Source organism: Lipotes vexillifer, unplaced genomic scaffold (genome assembly GCF_000442215.2).
Source record: "Lipotes vexillifer unplaced genomic scaffold, Lipotes_vexillifer_v1.1 scaffold727, whole genome shotgun sequence".
Lineage (NCBI taxonomy): Eukaryota > Metazoa > Chordata > Mammalia > Artiodactyla > Lipotidae > Lipotes > Lipotes vexillifer.
In genome coordinates this window covers 797,929-822,489 of record NW_006771347.1, presented here as the reverse complement: position 1 = coordinate 822,489, position 24,561 = coordinate 797,929, and the positions used below count along the sequence as shown (strand labels likewise).

Genomic DNA, 24,561 nt, shown 5'->3' with positions numbered 1-24,561 from the left:
TAGGGAAATGGAGACCTTGTGCACTTTTCTTGGGAGTGTAAATTGGTACAGCTTCCTTTGGGGCAGTTGGGCACTACCTATAAAGAATTAAAATGCACATATCCTTTAGCTCAGCAATTTTACTTCCAGGAGTTTGTCCTATGGATATTTTGCATATGAATCCAATAAAATATTACAAGGATATTCATGGCAGCATTTTTTTGGTAAAAACAGAAGGTTGGAAATAACTTACATGTCTATTAGTATGGCATCCATACAGTAGAATTAAGTCAATGATTTCAAACAGTGAAGCAAATCTTTAAGAACAGGTATGGGATTATCATCAAAATGAGATGTTAGATGAAAAAGACACATCAAACAAAGAAAAGTGCCTCATTCTATCATTTGGGAAAAAGCCAAAGGAGAATGTATGTAATAACAAGTAATTATTTAGGTACTTACCTGATTTAATTCTCTCAGCAATGCCATGAGATAGGTACTATTATTAGTTCTATTTACCAGAGGAAAAAACTGGGGCTCAGAGGCAATGTGCCCAAGATTTTTACTTAGTAAGTGGCAGAGTACAGACTTGAACTCATGTCCTCACTCTTATCTACCGGGCTACAGCCTGGGGACAGGCATGCTTGTCTAGGTAGAGACTATTTCTAGAGGATTACGCATGAAACTGGTAACACTGCTTCTGGGGGAGGAGGCTGAGGGATATTTCATTATGTACATTTTAGTACAGTTTGGAAAAAATTTTTTTACCACTCTGCAAGCATTATCTATTCAATAAATACATGAATACTTTAAAAAAACAATTAAAAGGATAAATGAAGACAAAAAATTCCCACGACTGTTCTAGATTAAAAGACACTTAGGAGATGTACTAACCAAATGCAACGTATAGGTATTATTTGGGATCTGAACAAAACTTTATGAAAGACATTTTGAGATAACCAAGGAAAATTGAACATGGACTGAGTTTTAGATGATATTACATAACTATTATTGATTTTGTTGGTTATGTTAAAGGTGTTGTGATTGTGTTTTGAAAAGTCCTTACCAATTAGAAATTGGATGGATGGATGGATGGATGGATGGATGGATGGATAGATAAAGGTAAAATAAGAAAACGCCTCTGCTTTGTTTGGAAGAGGGTGCAGAGGCACACGGGGTGTGGAAGCGCACAGGGGCTGAGCCTCGGCTGTCAGTGATTGTACTGGTCCACGCTGCCCTGTTCTCTGGGGGCGCAGAGCAAAGCAGCTGGTCTATGATCACCAGCCCTCCAGAGATTCCAACTGCTGAGATAGCTCGATCAATCCAACCTGTTATTCTTATACTTGGTTAGCTGTTGACTTGGTTTTGACTAGCAGTTATCAAAAACCTTGCTTCCTTCCATCTCCCCACTTGTAGAAAATGTAGCCACCTCTTTGTGTGTGATGGGGCAGCTAGGTGAAGCCCGTCTGAAAATTGAGGTTTGTTACCAAATTGAAACAAAGGCAGAAGAAATTGCACTGATTTGCCTCCTGGAAAGAAAAGCCAGAAGCTAAAATAAATTTCATGTGGAGCATATTAATTCTTGTGAAGTCTCTTAAAATTCCTTCTCTTGTGAGAAAGTCACCCAGGAGTGCACTAATCCCTGCATGTTATGCTTACATTTTATCAGGTTTCTTTGTTTGATGAAAATTCCCTGAGTCTGTAATGTCCAATCAGAACTCTGATAACAACCCTCCATTTTCCAGCCAACACTAATATGAGTTTTCCTTTGCGGAAGATGAGAGCAGACCATTCAAATAAATGTTGGGAGGTGTCACTTTAATGATATTGGATATTGTGTATCTAGGAGGTAGATTTGTCCGGTCCTTTCCATTCTTTGAGGTGTAGGATTACAACACAGAAAAAGGATTTGAACATTTTGATCTGTGGAGGGGCTGTCATTAATTCAGCGTTGCTTCTGGCCTTGAGAAATTACTTGATTAGCTGTCGACAAGGGAAAGGGACTTATTTATGAAAACGGGCAGCCGATGCCACGTTAGCAGCAAAGGCTTGGTCTGTGGGTTCAGCATTACTCTCTCTCTCTTTCATTCCCTTATCACTGATTTCCTCCATTCTGTCTATGTGTCCGTGTGTCTAGGTCTCCTTATCCTTCAACCACCCCAAACCCCTAATTACCCTTCTTTTCTCTTAATTATTTCATTACCAGACTTCGTCAAAGAGAAATATGTGAGTAATAATAATACGAATAAAAATAACAGCCACTAATTATATGGCATTTGCTATGTCATGTGCTTTAGGTATATTGCATAAATCAGCACACTTAATTCTTACAACAATATAAGGAAAGTACTATTTTATCCTCAGTGTATAGGTTAAAAAAAAAGCACAGAGAAGTTGAGTAATTTGTGTAAAGTCACACAGTGGCATTGCTGCCTTGGCTTTTACTTTCTCCCCCTTTTGTTAAGACCAAAGTAAAATTAACACAGTAAAAAAAATTCTCTTTTTAGCATACAGTTCTGTGAGTTTTGACAAATGCTTACGATCATGTGACCACCACCACAATCAAGTTATGGAACTATTCCACATTTCCCAAAACTTACTGTTCCCCCTTTGTAGTCAACCTGTCCTCCACCCCCAGCTCCTATATGTGTGACTTTATAAGAAACTGCCAAGTATTTTCCACAGTGGCTGTACCATTTCACCTTCCCACCTGCAATGTATGAGGGTCCCAGTTGTTCTGCATTCTTACTGGCACTTGGCAGGTTTTTAAAAATTGTAGTCATTTAATAGAAGTGTAGTTTATCTTGTAGCTTTAATTTGCATTTGCCAAATGACTAATGATGTTGAGCATCCTTTTGTGAGTTTACTTGCCTTCCATATATCTTTTTTGTTGAAGTGTCTATTCATATCTTCTGTGCTTTTTTTTTTTTTTTTTTTTTCCGGGTACGCAGCCCTCTCCCTGTTGTGGCCTCTCCCGTTGCGGAGCACAGGCTCCGGACGCGCAGGCTCAGCGGCCATGGCTCACGGGCCCAGCCGCTCCGCGGCACGTGGGATCCTCCCAGCCCGGGGCACGAACCCATGTCCCCTGCATCGGCAGGCGGACTCTCAACCACTACGCCACCAGGGAAGCCCTTCTGTGCATTTTTTATTGAATTGTTTATTACTATTATTATTGAGTTTTGAGAATTGTTTATGCATGCTGGATACAAGCCCTTTATCAGATAAGTAATTCACAAATATTTTCTCTGAGTTTGTGACTTGTCTTTTCATTCTCTTATCAGTATCTTTTGAAGAGCAGTCCTTATTTTTATGAATTCCAATTTATGAGTTTTTTTCTTTTATGTATCACGTTTAGAGGTCAAATCTAAGAAGTCTTTCCCTAATGCAAGGTCACAAATAATTTCCTGTATGTTTTTCTTTTAGACATATTTTGGCTTTAGGTTTACATTTAAGTCTATGATCCATTTTGAGTTATTTTTTGTACATGGCCAAGGTTAAATTTTTTTTGCATATGAATATCCAATTGTTTCAGTACTTAAAAAGCCCATAGACTTAACATATGACCCAGCAATCCCACTCCTAGATATTTGCCTAATAGCATTAAAAACATATGTCTACACACAAATCTGTATGTAAATGTTTACAGTGGCTTTATTCATATTTGCTAAAAACTGAAACACATCTTAAATATTCATCAACTGGTGAATGGACAAACAAGCTGTGACCTGTCCATAAAACAAAATACTACTTAGTAATACAAAGGAACAGACTGTTGGTGCATACAATAGGTTGGGTGTACCGAAATGCATTATGCTAACTGAAAGTAAGTGAATTCAAAAGGCTGTGTATTGTATGATTCCATATATGTGACATTCTAGAAAAAGTAAAATGATAAGGACAGAAAACAGATCAGTGGTTGCCCAGGGTTGGAGGGTAGGGAAGGATATTGACCACAAAGAGGCACAAGGGATATTTGGGGGGTAATGGAAGTGTTCTATATCTTGATTGTGGTGGTATTTACATGGCTCTATGCATCAGTCAAAATTCATAGACCTGTACACCTAAAAAGGATGAGGTGTATTGTATGTAGTTTTACCTCTATAAGCAGGTAACAAAAAAAGCAGGAGGAACAAGGTCTAGAATGAGCAGAGTCCTCCAGACGTGAGTGATAGCCTCAGCCAAGGTGACCATTTGGCATGGAGGAAGGAAGAGCTTAGTTAGAGAGAAGAAAAGGATCAATGGGCCAAGAGTCAGGTGCCCAGGTTCTGGTCCACTATGGGACCCTGAGCAGGTTAATTGGTCTCTCTTTCTCTCTGTAAAATGAGAGTGTTCCATGGGCAGCCTGGAAAATGACCAGGCGTTTGAAATTTTTTTTTTTTTTTTTTTTTTTGCGGTACGCGGGCCTCTCACTGCTGTGGCCTCTCCCGTTGCATAGCACAGGCTCCGGCCGCGCAGGCTCAGCGGCCATGGCTCACTGGCCCAGCCGCTCCGCGGCATGTGGGATCTTCCCGGACCGGGGCACGAACCCACGTCCCCTGCATCGGCAGGCGGACTCTCAACCACTGCACCACCAGGGAAGCCCCAGTCATGTGGAATTTGACAAAGGAAGTTCATGTTTCAGCTTCTTTTCGAACTCTCTGAACTCCCTAAACCTTGATTTCCTTATCTGAAAAATAAGACTAATCCCACCTTTCTCTCACATCTGTGAGAATTCAATGACATCAGCGTATGGAGAACCTAGCACATGGTAGGTGTTCAGTAGAGGTCTGCTGTGGTGCGCCCCTAAGGCCAATTCCACCACAGTCCACCCTTCCCACTTCCTCAAAGACACTGCTGAGGAATTCTCTCCTCTCTCTGCCACAGCATCAATTTTCCCCGTCTGTTGGATCAGTTCCATCATCACACAAATCTCATTTTCTCATCTTAAAACAAAAAATCTCACTTAAGTCCTTCTCCAGCTATTACCCTCTTTCCCAGTTTCCCTTACAGCAAAAGCTCTCAGGGAGTTGCCTACACTCTCAGCATCTCATTCCTCTCTCCACTTTCTCTCTTGAACCCATTGCACTAATGCTACATTTCCCAGGGCACCAAAGAGCTTCAAGCTGCCAAACCCAATGGTCCATCTTTCTCCTCATCTCACCTGGTCTACGTTTGACACAGCGGCTCATTCCCTCCTCCTGGAAACGCTTTCTTCCCCCTGGCTTGCAGAAACTGCACTCTCCTGAGTTTGCTACCTCCCTGGCTACCATCTTGACCTACTTTGTTGGTTCACCTCATCTCCTGAGCCACCCGGGGGACAACTCAGTTCCTTGACCACTTCGTCCTCTTCCCGTACTCCCCTGGTGCTCTATGCAGTATCCTGGCTTTAACTGGAAGTGCTCTCAAGCAGATGTTTCCAGCCCAGACTTCTCCCTGAATTCCACCCTTGCATGTCCTCCAATTACCTATTGAACATCTTGACTGGGATATTGAATAGGCATCTCAATGTGTCCCAAACTGAACTCATAATCTCCTCTTCTCACCCTTGCTTCCTTTAGCAAAAGCCTTCAGTTGCTGGCAGTCCGATTCTTCCTTGGCCTCACCCTTGATTCTTCTCTAACTCTCACATTTCATGTTTAATCCATCAGGAAAACCTTCCGGCACCACCTTCAGAGCCTGACCACATCTCCCTGTCTTCACTGCTCCACCTGGTCTAAGCCACCACCATCTCTCACTTGGAAGACTGCAAGGGCTTCCTAACTGGTCTCCCTGTTTCCACCCCTCCATCCTGCAATCTGCTCTCAACCCAGTAGCCAGTGGAATCTTTTAAAAGTGAATTGGGTTATTTCAGTCCCCTGCTCAAACCCTTCTAGAAAATTCTAATCTCACCCAGAGTATAAGCCAAGTCAATACAATGGCCTACTAGGCAGTACATGATTGGACTTCTTGTCAGACCTCTGACTTCATCTGCTACCTGCTTCCTTGCTTGGTGTGCTCCAGCCACTAGTCTCCTTACTGCACTTCAAACGAGCCAGGAAGACTGCTACCTCAGGGCCTTTGCACATACTGTTCCCTCAGCCTGTATATTTCCCTAGATAGCTCATGGCTTGCTCCTTTACCTCCGTGTATTTACTTAGATGCCACTTTCTCAGGGAGGCCTTCTTTATTTAAAGTTGCAACCCCCTGCCCAGTCACCCCCCCACCCCCGAATCCCCAACACCTTGTGTTGTTTTTATTTTTCTCCATAGCGATTATCACTGTTTGATAAGTGGTATTTTTTACTTATTTGTTTCTTTGTTTCCCACTTAACATGAGGACAGGTGCATTGGTCTGGTTTATCCACCGCTGTATTCCTAGCACCTAAGAATGCTGGCAAAACAGTATTTCTCAACCTTTTGTTTTCACTGTTGCTCCTTACCCAAGGAGTCTTTTAAGACATTCCTCCTAATCACCCTCCACTCATGAAATTTTAATACCACAGATATGTTGTATATTGGTTTCCATATTGTATATGTACTTTATACACATATAATACGTACTTTCTAAGGAGCAAGGGATATTTTCTTGCCCCCAAGAATCAATTTTCACCTCCTTAGGGGGTTCTCCTGCTGTGGAGAATGCATAATGTAGCTTCTGGACACAGATGTGTTGGATGGATACGTTTTGCTTGGAGTAGGATGCAGGGATGGAGCCTGGTTAGCAGGTTTGGGGTTTCTTGGTGGAAGCCAGTGATTCTGATGGAAAGGAGTTAGCGCCACATCGGTGAGGAGGGAAGGAAGGACAGGAGAGGACCTACATACAGATATAGCGAGCTCAGGGCCAAAGGAGCAGAAGGGGGTTGGCAGTTTTAAGTGTGATGGGAGTTTCTGGTTGAGAACCAGAATTTGTCCTTTGAGTCAGGCAGTCACTGGTGACCTTGATATCAGCTGTTTCTGGGGTTGGTGGTAATAGAAGCTGAACTGAGTTTTTGGAGAGAATCTGGGACAATGCAGAAATAAAATAGAATAGTTGCCAAAGGGATGATAGGAGCCAGTGTGGGTTTTTTTTTTTTTTTTTTCCTTTTAAGAAGTTGAAAGACCTGGCTGGCAACTGGAATGGAATTTCAAATCTCTTTATTAAAAGAAAAATTTTAATCCAACATACTTGGGAGATTGTCAACATATTAGATGGAAACTGATGGCTGTTTAATAATAAGGTTTAAAGTTTGGGATTTGTGAAAGAATCCATCTCAGACTTGAACATGACACAGCTCTTTTTTGTTAGCAGGGCAGGAGGATGGGGGAAGATGGACTTGTTCTCTCCATATTTCTGTTAGTTTGAGCAAAGGTCCAACTGTTTATGGAGGGATCTTATAATTGAACAACACTATAACAGTGAAATGGAAATTAAGGTACAAATTTCACCCACAGTCTCACCAACATAAAAAGCAAAGCTTTTCCTTTATTTTTGTTCCTTTCAAACCTTTGTCCATCTTAATATTTATTTCGTACATTACTATAATCATAATGAAGTTTTAAGGCCACATTCTGTTCTTTTTACCCAGAATATAAGCATTTCCCATGTCATACAGATTGTCTTCATAACTCCCATTTAGATAACTACATGAATTTTCCATCAAACTGATGCAGTATTGTCCATTAGGTAGTCTTCCATTATCTCGGTATTATAGCTAATGCTTCCATGAATGTTTTCAAGCACATACCTTTTTCTCTCTTATTATGAGGGTGGGTGATGAGCAGGAATAACCTTTCTGGATGAACTCCCAGGAAAGGAATTACTTGGGCCAGCATGCTTTCTAAGAGAATGCTATCTAGATACGTAAAGGTAGAGGGAGCCCGAAGACGGTGGGTTATAGTCTGTAACATACATGTTAAACTCCTGGTTCAAAGCTCAATTTCCCCTCTGTGAAGTCTGGAAAGTGGAGATTTCTGACAAGATATCGAGTCAGAAACAGAGCTAGAAGAAACTAGTCATTGGACTGACTCTACCAATAGAATAGAAGGCAGCCACGTCACAGGAGGGAGAGGAGAGAAAGGGAACCCATATCACATAGCTCGCTCAGCACAGAGGAAGGCTGTGGTACTCTCATGACTACAGTCTACTATTATGAAACAGAGCTGAGTAAGTCACAAGTTAATGACTGGGAGTGAAAACGCGGTCACAGGGATGCTCTCTTTAGGAATTTTACTCTCCTACTGTCATTTGGCTGGGGTGGGGGCAGGGGGGGCTCTATTCCTTGGGCTGTATGTCTTGCCTCTGGACTCCCACTCTCCTTGAGCCTCTGATCTGTGGCACCCCCATTTCTGCAAAGCCTTTTCCAGTCTTTCCCTCTTCTGTCCCTCATCAGATATTCCAAACCTCCCCCCCGCTTTTAAGCACCTGTCACATCCCCATTCCACTTCCCTTAGTCTTGCCTGCCTGGCCTACAATAGGCTTGAAAATATCTAGCGAACCGAACTGTTCCATTTCACAGAGAAAAAAGAGGCTATCAGAGGAATTCCCTCAACTTTTCAGTACCCCAGGGCCACCCTTCTTTTTGGTCCAGGCCAACCTTCCCTCCATTCTTTTTTTTTTTTTTTTTTTTTTTTTTGCGGTACACGGGCCTCTCACCGTTGTGGCGTCTCCCGTTGCAGAGCACAGGCTCCGGACGCGCAGGCTCAGTGGCCATGGCTCACGCGCCCAGCCGCTCCGCGGCACGTGGGATCTTCCCAGACCGGGGCACAAACCCGTGTCCCCTGCATGGGCAGGCAGACTCCCAACCACTGCAGTCCTGTTGATTTTTCTTCTGATTATCTTGGAAATATTTGCTCCCCTTTCCAGCCCTCTGACAGTGCTTTGGTTTGGACCTCCAAATCTTGGAGGAGCCTTCTGACTATACTCCCCACCTCTCTTTTGGTCTTCTAACCCGTCTTCTGTCCTGACACATACCTGCTAAACATCCTTAAAGGGTCTCCCAATGCCCACAGGATAAAGCTAACTGCTTCCGTTCAGCGAAGTCCCTCATGTTCTGGTCTCTGCTCCCTCTCCAGCCTTACCTTCCTCTTCCACCTGTCTCTCATGCATCCTCTGCACTCTGGCCACAGTAGGCTCTTCATACCTTGGCGCATGCTGTTCCTTTGCTCAGATTGGCTTCTTCAATGCCATTTAGTGAAATCTAACTCTAATCCTTCCTTTCCTCTGATTTCTCTGTGCCTTGCCCTGACAGAGAGTAATTCTCCTTCTTTGAGCTTTCTGAACAAGAACATTCATGGTGATGGTAAAGGGTGCTATTCCCCCATCCATAGTTCTGGTTCTTCCCCATTCTGTTCTCATGATAGGATTGCACGTTTTGGCCCCTTTGGAGGCCCCATGTAACAACCTTGGCCAAGAAAATGTAAGTGGAAGTGGCATGTGTCAGTTCCGGGTCAGAGAATTTAGTTGCCAGTGTGAGAGCGTCCACAGCTCTTTGTTGCAACAACTGGTGACATTCGGATGGTGGCTGCATCCTGAAACAGGCCTATAGCTAATCTCTGACAAATACGTACTGTGAGCAAGAAATCAATCTTTGTTGGTTTTGTTTTTTTTTGTGTGGCCGCACTGCGCAGCTTGCGGGATCTCAGTTCCCCGACCAGGGATTGAACCCGGGCCATGGCAGTGAAAGCCTGGAATCCTAACCACTAGGCAACCAGGGAACTCCCATTCTTTGTTGATTTAAACCTATAACATTTGGCCGTGTTTGTTATTAAAACACAACCTAGCCCTTCTTGACTGAGGAACCTGTACAGCTCTTATAAGTGGTCAGTTATTTAAAAATACTTCTGCTTGGGCTTCCCTGGTGGTGCACTGGTTGAGAGTCCGCCTGTTGATGCAGGGGACACGGGTTCGTGCCCTGGTCCGGGAAGATCCCACATGCTGCGGAGCGGCTGGGCCCATGAGCCATGGCCGCTGAGCCTGCGCGTCCGGAGCCTGTGCTCCGCAACGGGAGAGGCCATAACAGTGAGAGGCCCGCGTACCGCAAAAAAACAAACAAACAAACAAACAAAAAACCGCAAGTGAATTGTACTGCCTGGGGTAAAATCCTATCTCTGCCACCTACTAGCTGTGTGACGTTGGGCGAAATAATCTCCCTCGACCTCACTCGAGGAGGATACCATGTGTGCCTCTGGGGGTTGTTGTGCGAACTGAGATGACTGTTACAAGTGCTTAGCAGATATTAAGGGCTCTGTAAGTGCTAGTGATGATTTAATCCTGCTCAACCTTCAGTGAACTCTTCTAATTTGAAGATTCATGTCTTCAACTCTGAGGAATTGTCCTCCCTTTCTTTGATAGTGTCCTGTTTGCTTTTCCTCTCTGAAAATAAGCCAGCTATCAGATTTCCCACATTGATTTCTTTTTTCTCTCATATTTTCTCGTTTTTGAGGTTCTAGGGAATTTCTTCAACTTTATATCCCAAGTCTCTGCTGCTTGAATTATAATAATCATTTTAAATTTCTAAGAACTCTTTCTTATTCACTGATTGTTCCTTTTTCATAGTATTGTTTTTATTTCATATATGCAATGTCTTTCCCAAGTCTTATTTTGAAAACATAAAAGCATAAAAGTTGAATCACATAGTGAACACCTGTATATCCCTCCCACCTAGATTCACTAATTTAAAACTTTTTGTCATATTTGCTTCATTTCTGTTTATGTACATATGTCTATGTATGTACATGTATGCCATTTACACAAACATACTTTTTTCCTGGACCACTTGCATGTCAGTTGCAGATGTCATGACTCTGTTCCTAAATAGTTTAGCATGTGACTTCTAGGAATAAAGACATTCTCCTACACAATCACAGTACCATTATCACAACGATGAAAATTAACAAAATTCCATATCATCTAATATAGAGTCCATATTCAAATTTCTCTGTCTCAAATGTGTGCATAACGTACCAAAATGTAAAATGTCCATGCCTTTTTAAAAATTTTATTTATTTATTTATGGCTACATTGGGTCTTCGTTTCTGTGCATGGGCTTTCTCTAGTTGCGGTGAGCAGAGGCTACTCTTCCTTGCAGTGCACGGGCTTCTCACTGTGGTGGCTTCTTTTGTTGCGGAGCACGAGCTCCAGTAGTTGCAGCACATGGGCTTCAGTAGTTGTGGCATGCAGGCTCTAGAGCGCAGCCTCAGCAGTTGTGGCGCACGGGCTTAGTTGCTCTGCGGCATGTGGGATCTTCCCGGACCAGGGCTTGAACCCGGGTCCCATGCATTGGCAAGCGGATTCTTAAACCACTGCGCCACCAGGGAAGCCCCCCAAAACGTTCATGCCTTTTCACTCAGCGATTCCATCACTATCTTGCATACATACCCCCACCACATGTACAGAATGAGATGTACACAATGTTCACTGCAGCACTGCTTGTAAGAGCAGAAGATAGGAAACTGCCTTAAATGTCCATCAATATAGGATTGGGTTAAACACACTGAAACCAAACTATGGTATAAATATCCAACAGCTGTTTAGAATCAAGGTGTTTAGAATTGAAGTGTTCTGATATGCACTAATAAAGATATGAGTTAAATTTAACTGGAAGAGATTCCAAGTACTGCATGTAGTATATCACCATTTGCGTTAAAACAAAAAATGATGGCTTTCTGAAACTGATAATTAACTCTAAGGGACAAAAGAGAAACTGGGAAAAGTAACTGCCTCTGGAGAAGTGACTTAGGTGACTGCGTGGAAGGGAGGGCAGTTTACTTCTTATCAAATACTCATTTCTACCCCAAAAAAAAAAAAAAAAACAACCAGCCACTTCTGCTAGATTCTTAGTTGTTTTTCTTATTCCCTTTGTGTCCTCAGAGTCTAGAAGAACACTTGGGCACGTAAGCACCAATGATCTTTTTTTGGGGGGGTGAGAGAGATGAGAGCACATATACTCTAACTTACAAAGCATTTGTGTCTTACATGTGAGGTTACACTGTTTTCAGTAGATCATTGGAAAGTAATAAGATAAAAAATACTGTTTTTACTAACTGCTAAGTATGTTCTTTTATTACTTGCCATTAATCCATGTTTTATTTGATTGCTATAAATGTATGGCTTTCATTTCACTTGCCTTAAAATTTATTTTATTTCTATCTCCTGGGTTCTTCTGTTATATTTTATCCTGAAACTTTGTTCTCTTTTTATCTCTTACTGATTCCAGTCTAGCAGTCGTATCTTTCATCCTGCAATTCTTAAAACAGGAATCAGTAAACCCGGTCTAAACCTATGTTTAGGCACTAACCAATACTATGTGATGGTTAGAATATCATGCATGGCCAAAGCAAGAAGGGCGGGGAGCTGGTGGGCAGAGAGAAAAATAGCCAGGCATTAACCAAAGGACGATATGGCAGGTTTGGAAAAGCACAGCTTCTGGAATTAGGAAAGTCTGAGATTAATCTGTTTTTTCCATTTACTGCTCATGGGGGCCTCTGCTACCTCAGCTCCCTTACCTGTAAATGTGGGTGGTAACAGAAATAAGTCACAGAATTTTTGAGAGACACAGTGAGATCATTTATGTGGGAGCTCTTTGTATATTTTACGTAATCACTTAAATATTTTTTAACGTGACAAGAATGGCAGAAGAGTTGTAGTTCCACCAAGAGCGGTGGATGTAAGAACTCAGTGCAGTGAGAGTGCTGGCATTTTCAAGTCTCAACCTTGATCATTGGGAGGGAAAGGAGTTCTTTGGCCCACAGGTGGGGTCATATCTGTACATTAGGACCTAAGATCCTCCTAGAGGAGCCCTTAGATTACATGGAAGTCAGGCAACCTATCTTGTAGCTCAGAGTTTTTTGGTTTTTTTTTTTCCTGACCTGGTGGGTGACTATTGCTGTACGTAATCCAAGAACTTTGGGTTTAGAGTTAATCACTTATTTGCTACCTGTCACACACTCCCCTCAGTGTCTGATCTACCGTTTCCATTCTCGCTTCTGTATCCCTTGTGCAATTGCTTGCACATTCTCTGTAATGGTTGTCTAAAATGATGCTTGGGCTGATGACACACTTTTAAAGAGGACTCCTGACTCTTAGAAGGAGCAGAGCCCTTGCACAGGAGACACACAGGTGGAGGCCAAGACATTCGCTTTATTTCTGATAAAGTGCTGAGGAATGTGGTTTAGGTCATCCACCCAGTTCCGCTGAGTTAGGAGCCTCCCCCCAACTCCCTGCCAGCCACAGGCTGGCCAGGGGAAGAGCAGACTCCGGTAACTGGTGGGCACATTTGGAAAGAGGGGAAGCCTTTGAAGCTGCTGGGGCTGGAAGCCAAGTATGCTCAGTTGCTTCCTGCAAACCCATCCATCAGATCTCTCGTTCCGAGGCCAGGTGGGTATGGATGAAGCGTCTTCACAGAGACATGTAGCTAAAGGAATGGAAGGCAAGCATCCCAACTCAAATTTGACCCAGAAAACCTCCCAGCTGTGTGGAAACAATACTAAATACTGCTTCTCTTCACTGCCCTCATTCTGGGGACTTGCCCAGCCCTAACACGGAGGGCTTCTGACTCTTGGCCTCCCCTGATTCTACCTGTTTTGCCGTCATCCACCGCAATAGCTCTCAACCGTGGCTACACATTAGAATCACTCGGGGAGCTTCTAAACCATCCAGTGCTCAGGTCCCACCTCCAGGGATCCTGATTCAATTGGTCTGGGGTGGAGCCTTGGCATCAGTAGTTTTCAAGACTCCCCGGGTGATTCTAAATCACATCCAGGGTTTACAGACCACTGATCTAATGGTTTAGGTCGCATCGACCCTATTCGTCTTCATCTGGCTATAGATGTAAACTGCAGGTAACACCATCTGTGAAGCTCTCAGAATGAAAGCAGCCCCTCTGATAATGATGTTAGCAATGGTGCCGCCCCTTCTTCCCACATTAAAGCTGTGATGGTAGCTTCAGAGGTCCTGTTTTTCGTCTCAACTTGTCCTTCACATAAAAGGTAGGTTTCAAAAAGAAGTTGTATTTGGCCCCTTGGTGCTCAGCTATTCATTTTCTTGAAAGGGAATAAGGGGGAAGATTTCTTTTCTTCTTTCAGAAATGCTCTTGATCTGACTTTCCCCTCAGCCCATCTGCAGCCAGTCATTATGAAAATCCAGTAGAAGACATTCCCTGACATAGACTCAATGCGTTCATCTCCTTTAATATCACCCCTAGTCGCACACCCAGGTATTGAGCCAGGCTTCTGATGGCTACGTGGTCAGGGAGAATGAAATCCATGACCCCAGCACTTAAAAGGAGGAGACATGATGATATGATAGAACCATTTAAAATACAGTTTTCTTGGTACCGCGCCTGAATTTCTCTCAGCTGAACTGTATCTACCTGACTCCAGCCTATTGGAAGCAGCCCCATCAGTGAGTCTTAATCACCCACAGTGGCTGAGGCACAGCAGATGCTTTGGTGCATCTGTGTCTCTGATAACAGAACCCATTTAACTGCTCTGAATCCATGGGGTATGATTATATTGGGGTAATAACTCCCAAGAATGGCTTTGCCACAGTTATAACATGCTGAGAGGGAGCGAAATACGAATCCTGCATAAATTCGTCTGCCAGGTACAGTTAGCTATTCGTCAGTGCTATCATACCTGTAATAAAAGAGCAACACACCGCAACCAGTCTGGGTGTTCAGCTGCATGACTAGACGAAAGGCACATTTGTCATTGTTTAATTTAGATGAGTTTTGTTTTTAAAAGAAATATGCCGTTAGCTTTATGAAAACCCTGATATAGTTCAGAGATTAAAATGGGTTTTTGTTTTTCATCTTTTGAAAAAAGAGATCTGGATTTATACTCATTCTATCCCATCTATCCCACTGATTCCTCATAAAAAAAAATATCAGTTTTTTTGTAGTGAATCAAATGTACCTGCTTTTTCTTTTTCTTTTTTTTTTTCCATCCCTGCCTCTGTTTCGAAACTGTTCATGTCACCTCAGGAAGGAGCCTGCCATTTTCATCATTGCTGTGGTGAAATATTTATTGTAGTCCAAGTAGCTAACTTGGAAGATCATACCGTGTAGATTTTCGTTGGCAGAGATTTTAAATCAGCTAACCACATGCGCGGTCAGATATCTCTGCCTTCAACGTAAACTACCAACGTCAAGGTAATATAATTACGTAACCCGTGTGACCTGCTCAACCTAGATTCTTAAACAGGCTTGGCTTGACAGTTTTACTTTCCAAAGGTCAAAGATTGGGACTGAGATATCAGGGCCACTGAAATGTGAAATAAAGAGGAAATGAATGAACTCAAACCTTAAGGCCAAGTACCATCACCTGGTCATATGAGAACTAGCTCTTGTGAAGCACCAACATAATTGTTTCTCATCTTTGAGGTTTTTTTTAAAATTAAAGTATAGTTGACTTACAATATTATATTAATTTCAGTTGTACAACATAGTAATTTGATCTTTTTATAGATTATACTGCAAAGTTATAAAATATTGACTATATTTCCTGTGTTGTATATTACATCCTTATAACTATTTATTTTATAACTGGGAATTAGTACCCCTTCATCCCCTTCCCCTACTTTGCCTGCCCCACCCAGCTCCCGTCTGCTAACCACTAGTTTGTCCTCTGCATCTGTAGGTCTGTTTCTGTTTTGTTATGTTTGTATTTTGTAACTCACCACATATAATTGAAAACACGCAGTATTTGTCTTTCTCTGTGTGACATTTTACTAAGTATAACACCCTCCAGTTTGATCCACATTGTCACAAGTGGCAAGATTTCATTCTTCTTATGGCTGAGTAATATTCCATTGTATATATAAAACGTATCTTTTTAATCCATTCATCTGTTGATGGGTACTTTGTTTCTATATCTTGGCTGTTATAAATGATGCTGCTATGAACATAGGGATGTGTATATCTTTTTGAATTAGTGTTTTTGCTTTCTTGGATAAATATCTCGGTATGGAATTGCTGGATCATGTGGTAGTCCTATTTTTAAGTTTTGGAGGAACCTCCGTAGTATAGTGAGTAGTGGGTATACCAATTTACATTCCCACCAACAGTGCACAAAGGTTCCTTTTTCTCCACACCCTCACCAACCCAACATAATATTTTAAATAGGTGGTGAAACTGAGTCCTACTCTTACATTTTCCTCAACTCTTTGCATCCTTTTTTGCATATTGTAAGGAGACAGAATGTGGCAGAGGAATGAGCAGATCAAGAATTTCAATCCTAGGTCTGCTACCTACTAGGTCTGTGTCTTTGGGAAGGTTTTGTGATCTCTCTGAGTTTCCAGTTTCTATATTTGTTCAAGAGAAGTAACATCATAACACCTCCCATGTAAGGGTTGGAGTTCATATCTGCAAAATGCCTGGCACCAGTGAGACACCCAATACATGGGCAGCTGAAATTAGTATTTTTTTCTTTTGGATTGTCTGAAAGTCCTTGGGGAAGATGAGTCACCCTCAGAGACCAAAAGAGAAGGCAGAGCAACAAATTGTGAGGATAATTTAGGAGTCATCCTCCAACAGGTAAAGTTCACACTCCAGGGTTAAGTTCTGGAAGTTCCACTGAGGACCTGCCACATAGAGCCTCAGAAGCAGCCCCATCACGTCAGCCTCTATTTCATCTCTCAGGAAAGCCCAGGTCAATGGCTTTACTGGCTGTTAGAGTGGAGGGTAATTTAAAGGGAAGGAAGGTGTGTGTATGTGTGTGTGTGTGTGTGTGTGTGTGTGTGTGTGTGTGTGTGTACACATATATGCAAAATTACAATTGTCAAAGAAGGCTGATTTTGTGGATTCTTTTTCTGGTAAGGATATTAGAGGTAGTTGTTAGGGAGGAGAGAGAAATAAACGTTCTTGTCCTGTACTAGCCAAGGAGAGCCAGAAGTTCCTTTTCTCAAAAACACCTTTTCCGGGCTTCCCTGGTGGCGCAGTGCTTGAGAGTCCGCCTGCCGATGCAGGAGACGCGGGTTCGTGCCCCGTTTCGGGAAGATCCCACATGCCGCGGAGCGGCTGGGCCCGTGAGCCGTGGCCGCTGGGCCTGCGCGTCCAGAGCCTGTGCTCCGCAAATGGGAGAGGCCACGACAGTGAGAGGCCCGCATAACGCAAGAAAAAAAAAAAAAAAAAAACAAAAAAAAAAAAAAAAAAAAACAACAACAACAACAAAAAAAACACCTTTTCCATATTTCTCGCTAATTTGAGGATAATTTCTGCTTAAGTTCTGCCTTTGGGTAAAGCATACCCGTGGAGTGTTAAATATACTAGTCACTCCTCATTTCTTGCCATTACCAGTTCATGAAATCAGATTCAGGACAGAGGAGATTTTCAGTGAGAATGGAAGAGGAGTTTCTAGGAAAAATGAAAGAAAAAAACGGAAGGAAGTAGGGCAGCCTCTCCCCGCCTTTTGATTTTCTCCCTTTTTTTTGCTTTCTCAATAATTCTCTCTTAATTACTTGAGTGTTTATGGCTGTTCCTGCTCTTTGGAACTCACTAACCCATTTCCTTAGAATTCCAGAATTCCCCCTTTTTCATTTTCTCCTTCTTTAACCTGCAATTTTCTACACAAAAAGTAAAAGGTTATGACAGGGGGGAAAAAAAAAAGAAGCATTCACTTTGATAATGAAATTCATCTGAGTCCTAATAAATGGTAGGTATTTCAGAATACTTCACTTTAAAAACCAGGAGCTTTGAAAATGAAAGAGCAAAGGCACGCGAAACTCACCACTTCTAATGATGGTGGCTAAAATCTGTCAGTGGGGCTTTCAAGCAACGGAAGCTAGAAGAGTCATGCAAATTTAAAGCTGGAAGGGCCTTGTCTAGAACAGCCAGCCCCTTGTTACATAGATCATAGAGTATTTGAACTGGAAGAGACATTAGAAATCGCCTAGTTTCACCTCCCATTTTCTAGATGCAAGAACTGAAAACCAACGAAGGGACATAATTTGCTGGAAGTCTAACCTCCAGTGAGTGGCAAATTGCATTGCAAGTTGCTTAAACATTTACTAAGTACCCCTTTGTGACAGGCATCACGCTAGGTCCTGGTTTGAGGGAGAAACGGGATGGTTTGAGGGATACACATCCCCTTGCCTTCTTGGGGCTCCGGTTCTCCTGGCAGTGAAACACACATCCTCAAACACTTTTAGTACAAGGTGATTTGAAATAACAGAGTGAACATTAAGACCTGGAAAGGATAAAGGAGGAAACAGTTATTTAACTGTGAGAATTTGGCTTTCCCCTTCATGCTAGTGTTTCCTGAACATTACGATCTGCTACCCCACTAATCACTTTTTCCCCGCAATGCGAGGAAAACAACATCACTATTAGCTGGACTGTTTTAATGGGTGAGTGAGACTAGACAGTAGCCTCCCCACACACCCAGAGCTAAAAGGCCAGAGGGGCCCTGCAAGCTGGGTGACACAGTACAGGTGGCTTCCTTGCCCCCCTCCCTCCCACCAGGTAGTCTTCCTCAAACTCAATAGGTGTCCCTCCTACCCGCACCGTGCCTGCTTCCACACAGGCGGTGCGCTAAGGAAGGGGGGAGAGATAGGCATTGTTACTAGAAGGAGGTACGTCAAAGACCTTTGCAGCTCCGCCATGTGTAGGTAGGGTGATGGGAGAGATGCAAGTAGATCACCTGGAACAGGTGGGAACAGCAGGAGACAGGAGTCACACTTGCAGGGGACCATGGAGACAGAGTGCCAACTCTCAGTGTTGGTCACAGAGACCCTGAATCCCAACTATTCTACCCCAAAATATGTTTGAGAAGCCACCTGCTTGCTCACGAAAGTAGTTTCAACATTCCCTCTGCGGTCTGGGTCATATGCCTCATTTGGTCAAGAAACTCTGCTTCTCTAAAAGGTGAAGTCAGCTAAATTTCTGCTAAGCTTTTTCCAAATTTTCCATCATAAGATCCAGGATGCTTTAAAAAGTATGACTCAAGTTGTGAGCTGTGGTACGTGATTGGTTAACTTTTATTTTTCACATGTCAAAAAAAAGATTCCATATGTTTTCCCCAGCTTATTGAACTGTCTTGGCAATGAAGAGATCAGCATATCTAGGAATGATTGATAACCATACGATTCTTGGGTATCATATTTTGATGACGCTCTGCACTGTTTCAAACCAAAACAGAAACACACCCACACACCCTGCGCTCAAAAACCAGTACTTTTTGTCTTGATGACTACATTTAGAGTTTAAACATCATCATTAAAATTTTACAGGTGACATATCAGGAAAAACTAAGCTGACCAGTTGTGTTGCCTAGAAAGAAAAACAGTCCTTCATTATAATGAATGAAATTGTGTGCTAGGTATGAAGGCTAGTGACCTCTAGAAGATGAATCATTGACCCATAAATGGATGAGAGTCAGCCAGAGTAAACGAGGCAGAAGTTTTCCCAGCATAATTGTGCATGCTGGCAGGGAAGATTTTTGTTATAATTAAAAGCGATAGAGTGGTCAATAGGGAACATTTAATAGGAACAAATATGACAACATCACCTAACTATTTTTCTGGTCCATTCTTCATTCTCACGTTATACCATATGTCTGGGTTTTAAGAGTGACACATACATTGCACATAAAAATAACACACATCAACTTGTACAGCAGAACCAAGCAAAAATTCATTGAGAATAAGGACACTGTCAATGCCCAATTTATTCAGAGTAAATCTCCAGCTAAATCTGCACTGTCCAATGCAAGATTTTCTTCACTAGGTTGGGGAAAATGTTCAGAGTATCATGGGGACTAATGCAATCCTGTGAGATAGGCTAGGGTACTGTTTAAACCCCACCAGCTCTGTGAGTCTTCACAGAAAGCAAAGGAGCACCTGAGTAGAACAGCTTCATTACAGACAGGGCCGGCGTAGGACACAGCCATAAAAAATCCCTCATTGAACCAGAGAGGACTGTGGCCCTGTGAGGATTAAATGAGACAAGATATGCATAGCGCTTACTGTGAGGTAAGTGTTTAGAAAACATATTGTTTTGGAACATGTCCTGTGCTATGAGTAAAGTTTATCTTCATTTCACTGTACAAAATGCAGAGGCTCCAGGAAAATCCCCTGTAGGCTCCCTGCTTTTGTCTAAGTTCATTTGTGAGAAGCTTTACTCACACTTTAGCTGCCAATGACTCATGGTTAAATCGTTTCACTCATCTTTTTTCCTCTTTTGTTTTTTAATACAGTTGCAAATCACGTGACATTCTGCTTTGTTCTTTTTTCCCCCCTAAGGGAAGCTAAGCAACTCTAAGAGCCCCATTACCTTAATGAACTAATGCCATGCAGTGAAAAGGGTGGGTATCCACTTCATCAAATCTAGTAGATGATAATTTCTCGAAAAGCTGAAGACTAATTCTTGGGGATTTTCTGGAGCCCTATGCAAATTCATATCACTTAACAGCCTATGTGAGTTGAAGGTTGGTGTCCAATGACTGCTAAGAAATTGTCAGGAATGTTGCAGAAATATAAATAGGCCAGCACTGAAATTTAATTAGACACTGCATATGTTAATAATAAATTCAATTAATGTAGCCTTCTACCTATGCTAGAAAAAAAATACCCGAGCAAAATAATAATTCATTTTAAATGCCTCGGTTGGTAACCTCCTTTCCTGAAGAGTGATTTATGCAGTAATTTCCTGGCTGTGTCTTCATAAGATTGTTCCAAACCAGCCCTTTTGAAATAATAATAATTTCTGAATGTGCACTAGGAGAGCTATAACAAATACCTTTTTATTAATTTTCATTTAATGAGCCGCCTATTCACATGGTAATTTTTAAAAAAATTATCTTCTTAAGATAAACAGGTTGTAGATACTACAGGTAACACTTCCATTTCACAAATATCGCGACAGGAAAATCTGTCTCATATTCTGTACGTGATTCGAAGGTTAATCAGTGGCAAATTTTCTATCCTAAATAGGCTTCTAATTCTTTCCCAGTTAGCACAGCATATCATTTTAAATTTCTATAGTCAAATGATCCAAATTGGGTAAGGAAAAAAAAAAAAAAGAATATTTTTCAACAGCAAAGCTCCTAGGAGGGAAAATAAGGGTGTAGACAGGAAACAAAGTTCTGTGCAAGGGGGAAAAACAGCTAGAGTTGGTTAAGGAGCCCATGACACTGGTTCTTTTTTAAAGAACAAAACCAAGATCATCTCTTACAGCTTTCCTGTTGCACAAGTTCCTCCCTTTTAAAAACGGAGCCCATAATGTCTTACATAAATATTAATATTTAAGAATTTTCATTGCTTGTCTTTTCAAAAAGTTTAATTCCCTGGCAACTCATGAACTATAAGTTGTCATAAGAAAAATAGCAAGAATGAAATAATAAAAACCAACTAGGAAGAAGAAACTGCTCAGAAGAGACCTAGGTATTTCAAGTAGTTCATACCTGTTTAAAAAATCCTGCAATAGACAGGGCCAGGCTCTTAAAAATAATTTCTTGCAACACTTGGAAGAGTTTGCCTAAAGTATTAAATAATTCAAATGCAATAGTTACTTACATGAGAACCGAAAGGGCCTTGCTCCCAGCCCGCATTGCCTCACGCCCTCTCCATGGAAAAGCCCGTACTGCATCTCGCCCATGAACTTGTCCAGCTCCTGCCCCGAGGCATTGACGAGCAGAGCCCCAGTTTTGCAGAGGAAGGTGGCTTTGATCCACAAAGGTGTCCCCAGGGCTGCCACAGCTCCGAGGGCACACACAAAGCTTAACATCCCAGCCATGCAAAAAATGACTTTCTTCTGTTGGCTTGGCATGATGAGAAATGGCTCTTGTGAGGGTGAGGTTCAAAAACCAGACCTTTGTGACCGATGAGAAGTGACTGCCCCTTTGACTGCATTTATTATGGAAGGTGAACAGACAGAACCCCGCTGAAAAGGCAACTTCACCATCGACGGCGTTTCTCACCAGGTTAAATGTCAGAATGCCAGGATGAAGGTGGCTTCATCACACTTACTTGTTTTTTTTCTCCTTTTCTGCTGCCGCTTCTAATTTGAAATCTTTGGACTAAGAATCTGTAAAATAAAACTCTTTCAGACTGCCTTCAAGTATCTCCTCTTGTGTCTCTTGGTAACAGAGGTCTAAGATAACAGATGGAGTCCTCCGTGTAACTTGATGAATGCCTCCCCTCTCCTCTGCCTTTTGTCTGATTGGGTGAGTTGAAACTTTCAGAAACGGGCTTGGCTCCTATGGTAAATTTTCAGCAACTTGAGAAGTTCATTTATTGATGTGTTTTTATTTTTGTTTTTGCTTTTGGTGGAGAGAGAAGAGGAGTGTCATTAGAGGTAGGAAGAATACACACACCACACACACACACACACACACACACACACACACACACACACATATATATTGGCAATTAATTGATTTTGGAAAATATTCATTGTAGCAGGATAAAATAATGGACTGAAGGGGATTCTGTATGGATCTGAAGCACCGTAGACCAACCACCGGGGCTCCTAACTCCTTTTCTCCCAGATCAGTGATTTAGAACCAGTGTGTCAATAGAGAGTTTGATTCAGTTTTTTCCTGGCACACAAAAATATGGAGAGGCAGGTGCAAATATCTAGATTTCTAAATGTTTTCCTTTAAAACATTTGGCTGCTTTGGGACAATGGCAAGGGAATGTGGTTCTGGATCTGAGAAATACCAGAATCTGGAAAGAAGACAAAGGCATTGTCATGGAAATAATGGATTGTAGTCAGATGGAAGGCACTGAGAATTCATCACTGAAAAGCACAGGTCCCGGGCTTCCCTGGTGGCGCAATGGTTGGGATTCCGCCTGCCGATGCAGGGGACGCGGGTTCGTGCCCCGGTCTGGGAAGATCCCACGTGCCGCGGAGCGGCTGGGTCCCGTGAGCCATGGCCGCTGAGCCTGCGCGTCCGGAGCCTGTGCTCCACAACCGGAGAGGCCACAACAGTGAGAGGCCTGCGTACTGCAACAAAACAAACAAAAAAAAGCACAGGTCCCAGCAGAGGTAACTGGTCAGAGAGGCAAGAGACAAGGGTGTGAGAAATACTGAATAGCAAAGTGAGTTTGGTTAAATTGTCGAGATCTGAAAACTAAAGTTCAGAATTCAGTGACAGCTTTTTAACTGCATTTCCAGTGAGATTCCTCTTTCTGCAAACAGATATAGTACTCGTTTGTGTGTGTGTGTGTGTGTGTGTGTGTGTGTGTGTGTTTCATGAATGTCTATTTATGCCACATTATTGTGCTAGGCTCTGACCTACAAAGTGAACTTTTAGTTAGAGCTTATTACATCTGGCACCTTGCTAAGTGTTTTACCTACATTATCTAATTCTCACGATTAGTGTATAAAGTGACGAGGAAGAAGATCACGATGATATCCCCATTTCACAGATAAGGAAACTGAGGCTCAGAATGAGCAAAGACCTTGCCCAAGAGAGTAGTGGAACTGGATTCAAATCCAGGCTTTCTGAGCTTTATTTGCTATTCGTAGCAGCCCTTGACCTTGAAGAGATGACCAGCTCTTCAGTTTGGGTTGGGTTGGGCTGGGAGTAACGGCAGGGTAGCCCATCATCTGTTATACATCTTGGGTGCCTGGAAAACACAGAAATCTGCAAATAGAACTTTCCCAGTTGGTCAGAAGCACCTGTTTACACTAGCTTCTAGTCTCTTGATGCACTTTTAAGCATGGCAGCTTAGACGAAATTAATCTGTGACGATTCCACACCACTGGCAGCATAAATGAGTCTTAGGTTAATAGCGCTTTGAGGGGGACTTTAAGGTATACTCTTGGACTTCTTGGTACAGCTACCCTCTTTTAGTAGTTGCCAGAGGCTGTCTTGTCGGAGATAGACAACTAAGTATAGAACCAATTCAATAATGCCAATGTCCCTTCACGGGGGGAAGGGGGAACATAAACCATGGCCACAGGACAGGGCACACAGAAGATTCCGAAGAGTCACTCAAAATTAGGTTTACAATATAAGTAAGCCTATTTATTTCATGTAACTTGACACACAGAATAAACAACTCATTTGGCTTCCCAGTGAATTCTCTACTGGATTTAGAATAATTGCCATCATTGTCTACTAGCAAAACAAGGGGGCACCAGTGCCCCTAGTAAGTGGTTATGTGAGGGTCCATATGCCACACCCATTCCAGAAATTTTAAGATGTCTAAGGAGAGCTAAGTTAATTAAATCAACATATTCTGTAATTGGAGGAGACAGAACATTTCCAAGCCTAGAAGCAGAAACCACCTACAACTTAATCAATACAATTAATACCTCTACAGAAAGGACATGGTAAGAGAGGGGTGGTTAGCATAGGATGTTGGTTTCATGAACAAAACCCAGTCAAATGTACCTAAAGCTGTCCAAGAAGAAAAGCCCTGACTATGTGTGTGGACAGCAGTTAGATCACGTCGGTTCTTAAGTTTGCATCAGTCTATAGTGAAGTTTTCCCTGATCTGTAGAAACGTGAGAAAAATAAGTACAGCGTAGTGAGTTCACCTTTCATTCTGAAATTTGTCTTTCCTAATTTTTGTTAAGATTTCCTTTCTTTAATGGAATAATAGTAGTTGAATTTTTAACATCTTACCTGGCAAGCTAAAAAATTGACAAAACTATATCTGTTCCCAGTTAAAGAAAACGACTTGTCTATGACATACAAATTA

The 24,561-nt window shown here is 42.2% G+C and overlaps 1 protein-coding gene across 2 annotated transcripts in view; it reads right to left on the bottom strand.

The window, feature by feature from the left end:
• The window catches only part of CLRN1 (clarin 1), a 37,687-nt gene extending 15,969 nt beyond the window's left edge, over positions 1–21,718 (bottom strand). Inside the window, exon 1 of one of the 2 annotated variants that reach the window (XM_007446640.1) lies at positions 21,424–21,718. In XM_007446640.1, the coding sequence (XP_007446702.1) occupies positions 21,424–21,676 (253 nt within the window). In that variant the 5' untranslated portion in view covers positions 21,677–21,718. The remainder of the gene's footprint in view (positions 1–21,423) is intronic. The other variant, XM_007446641.1, reaches the window with a different exon arrangement.
• Between the last annotated feature and the right edge of the window lie 2,843 nt (positions 21,719–24,561).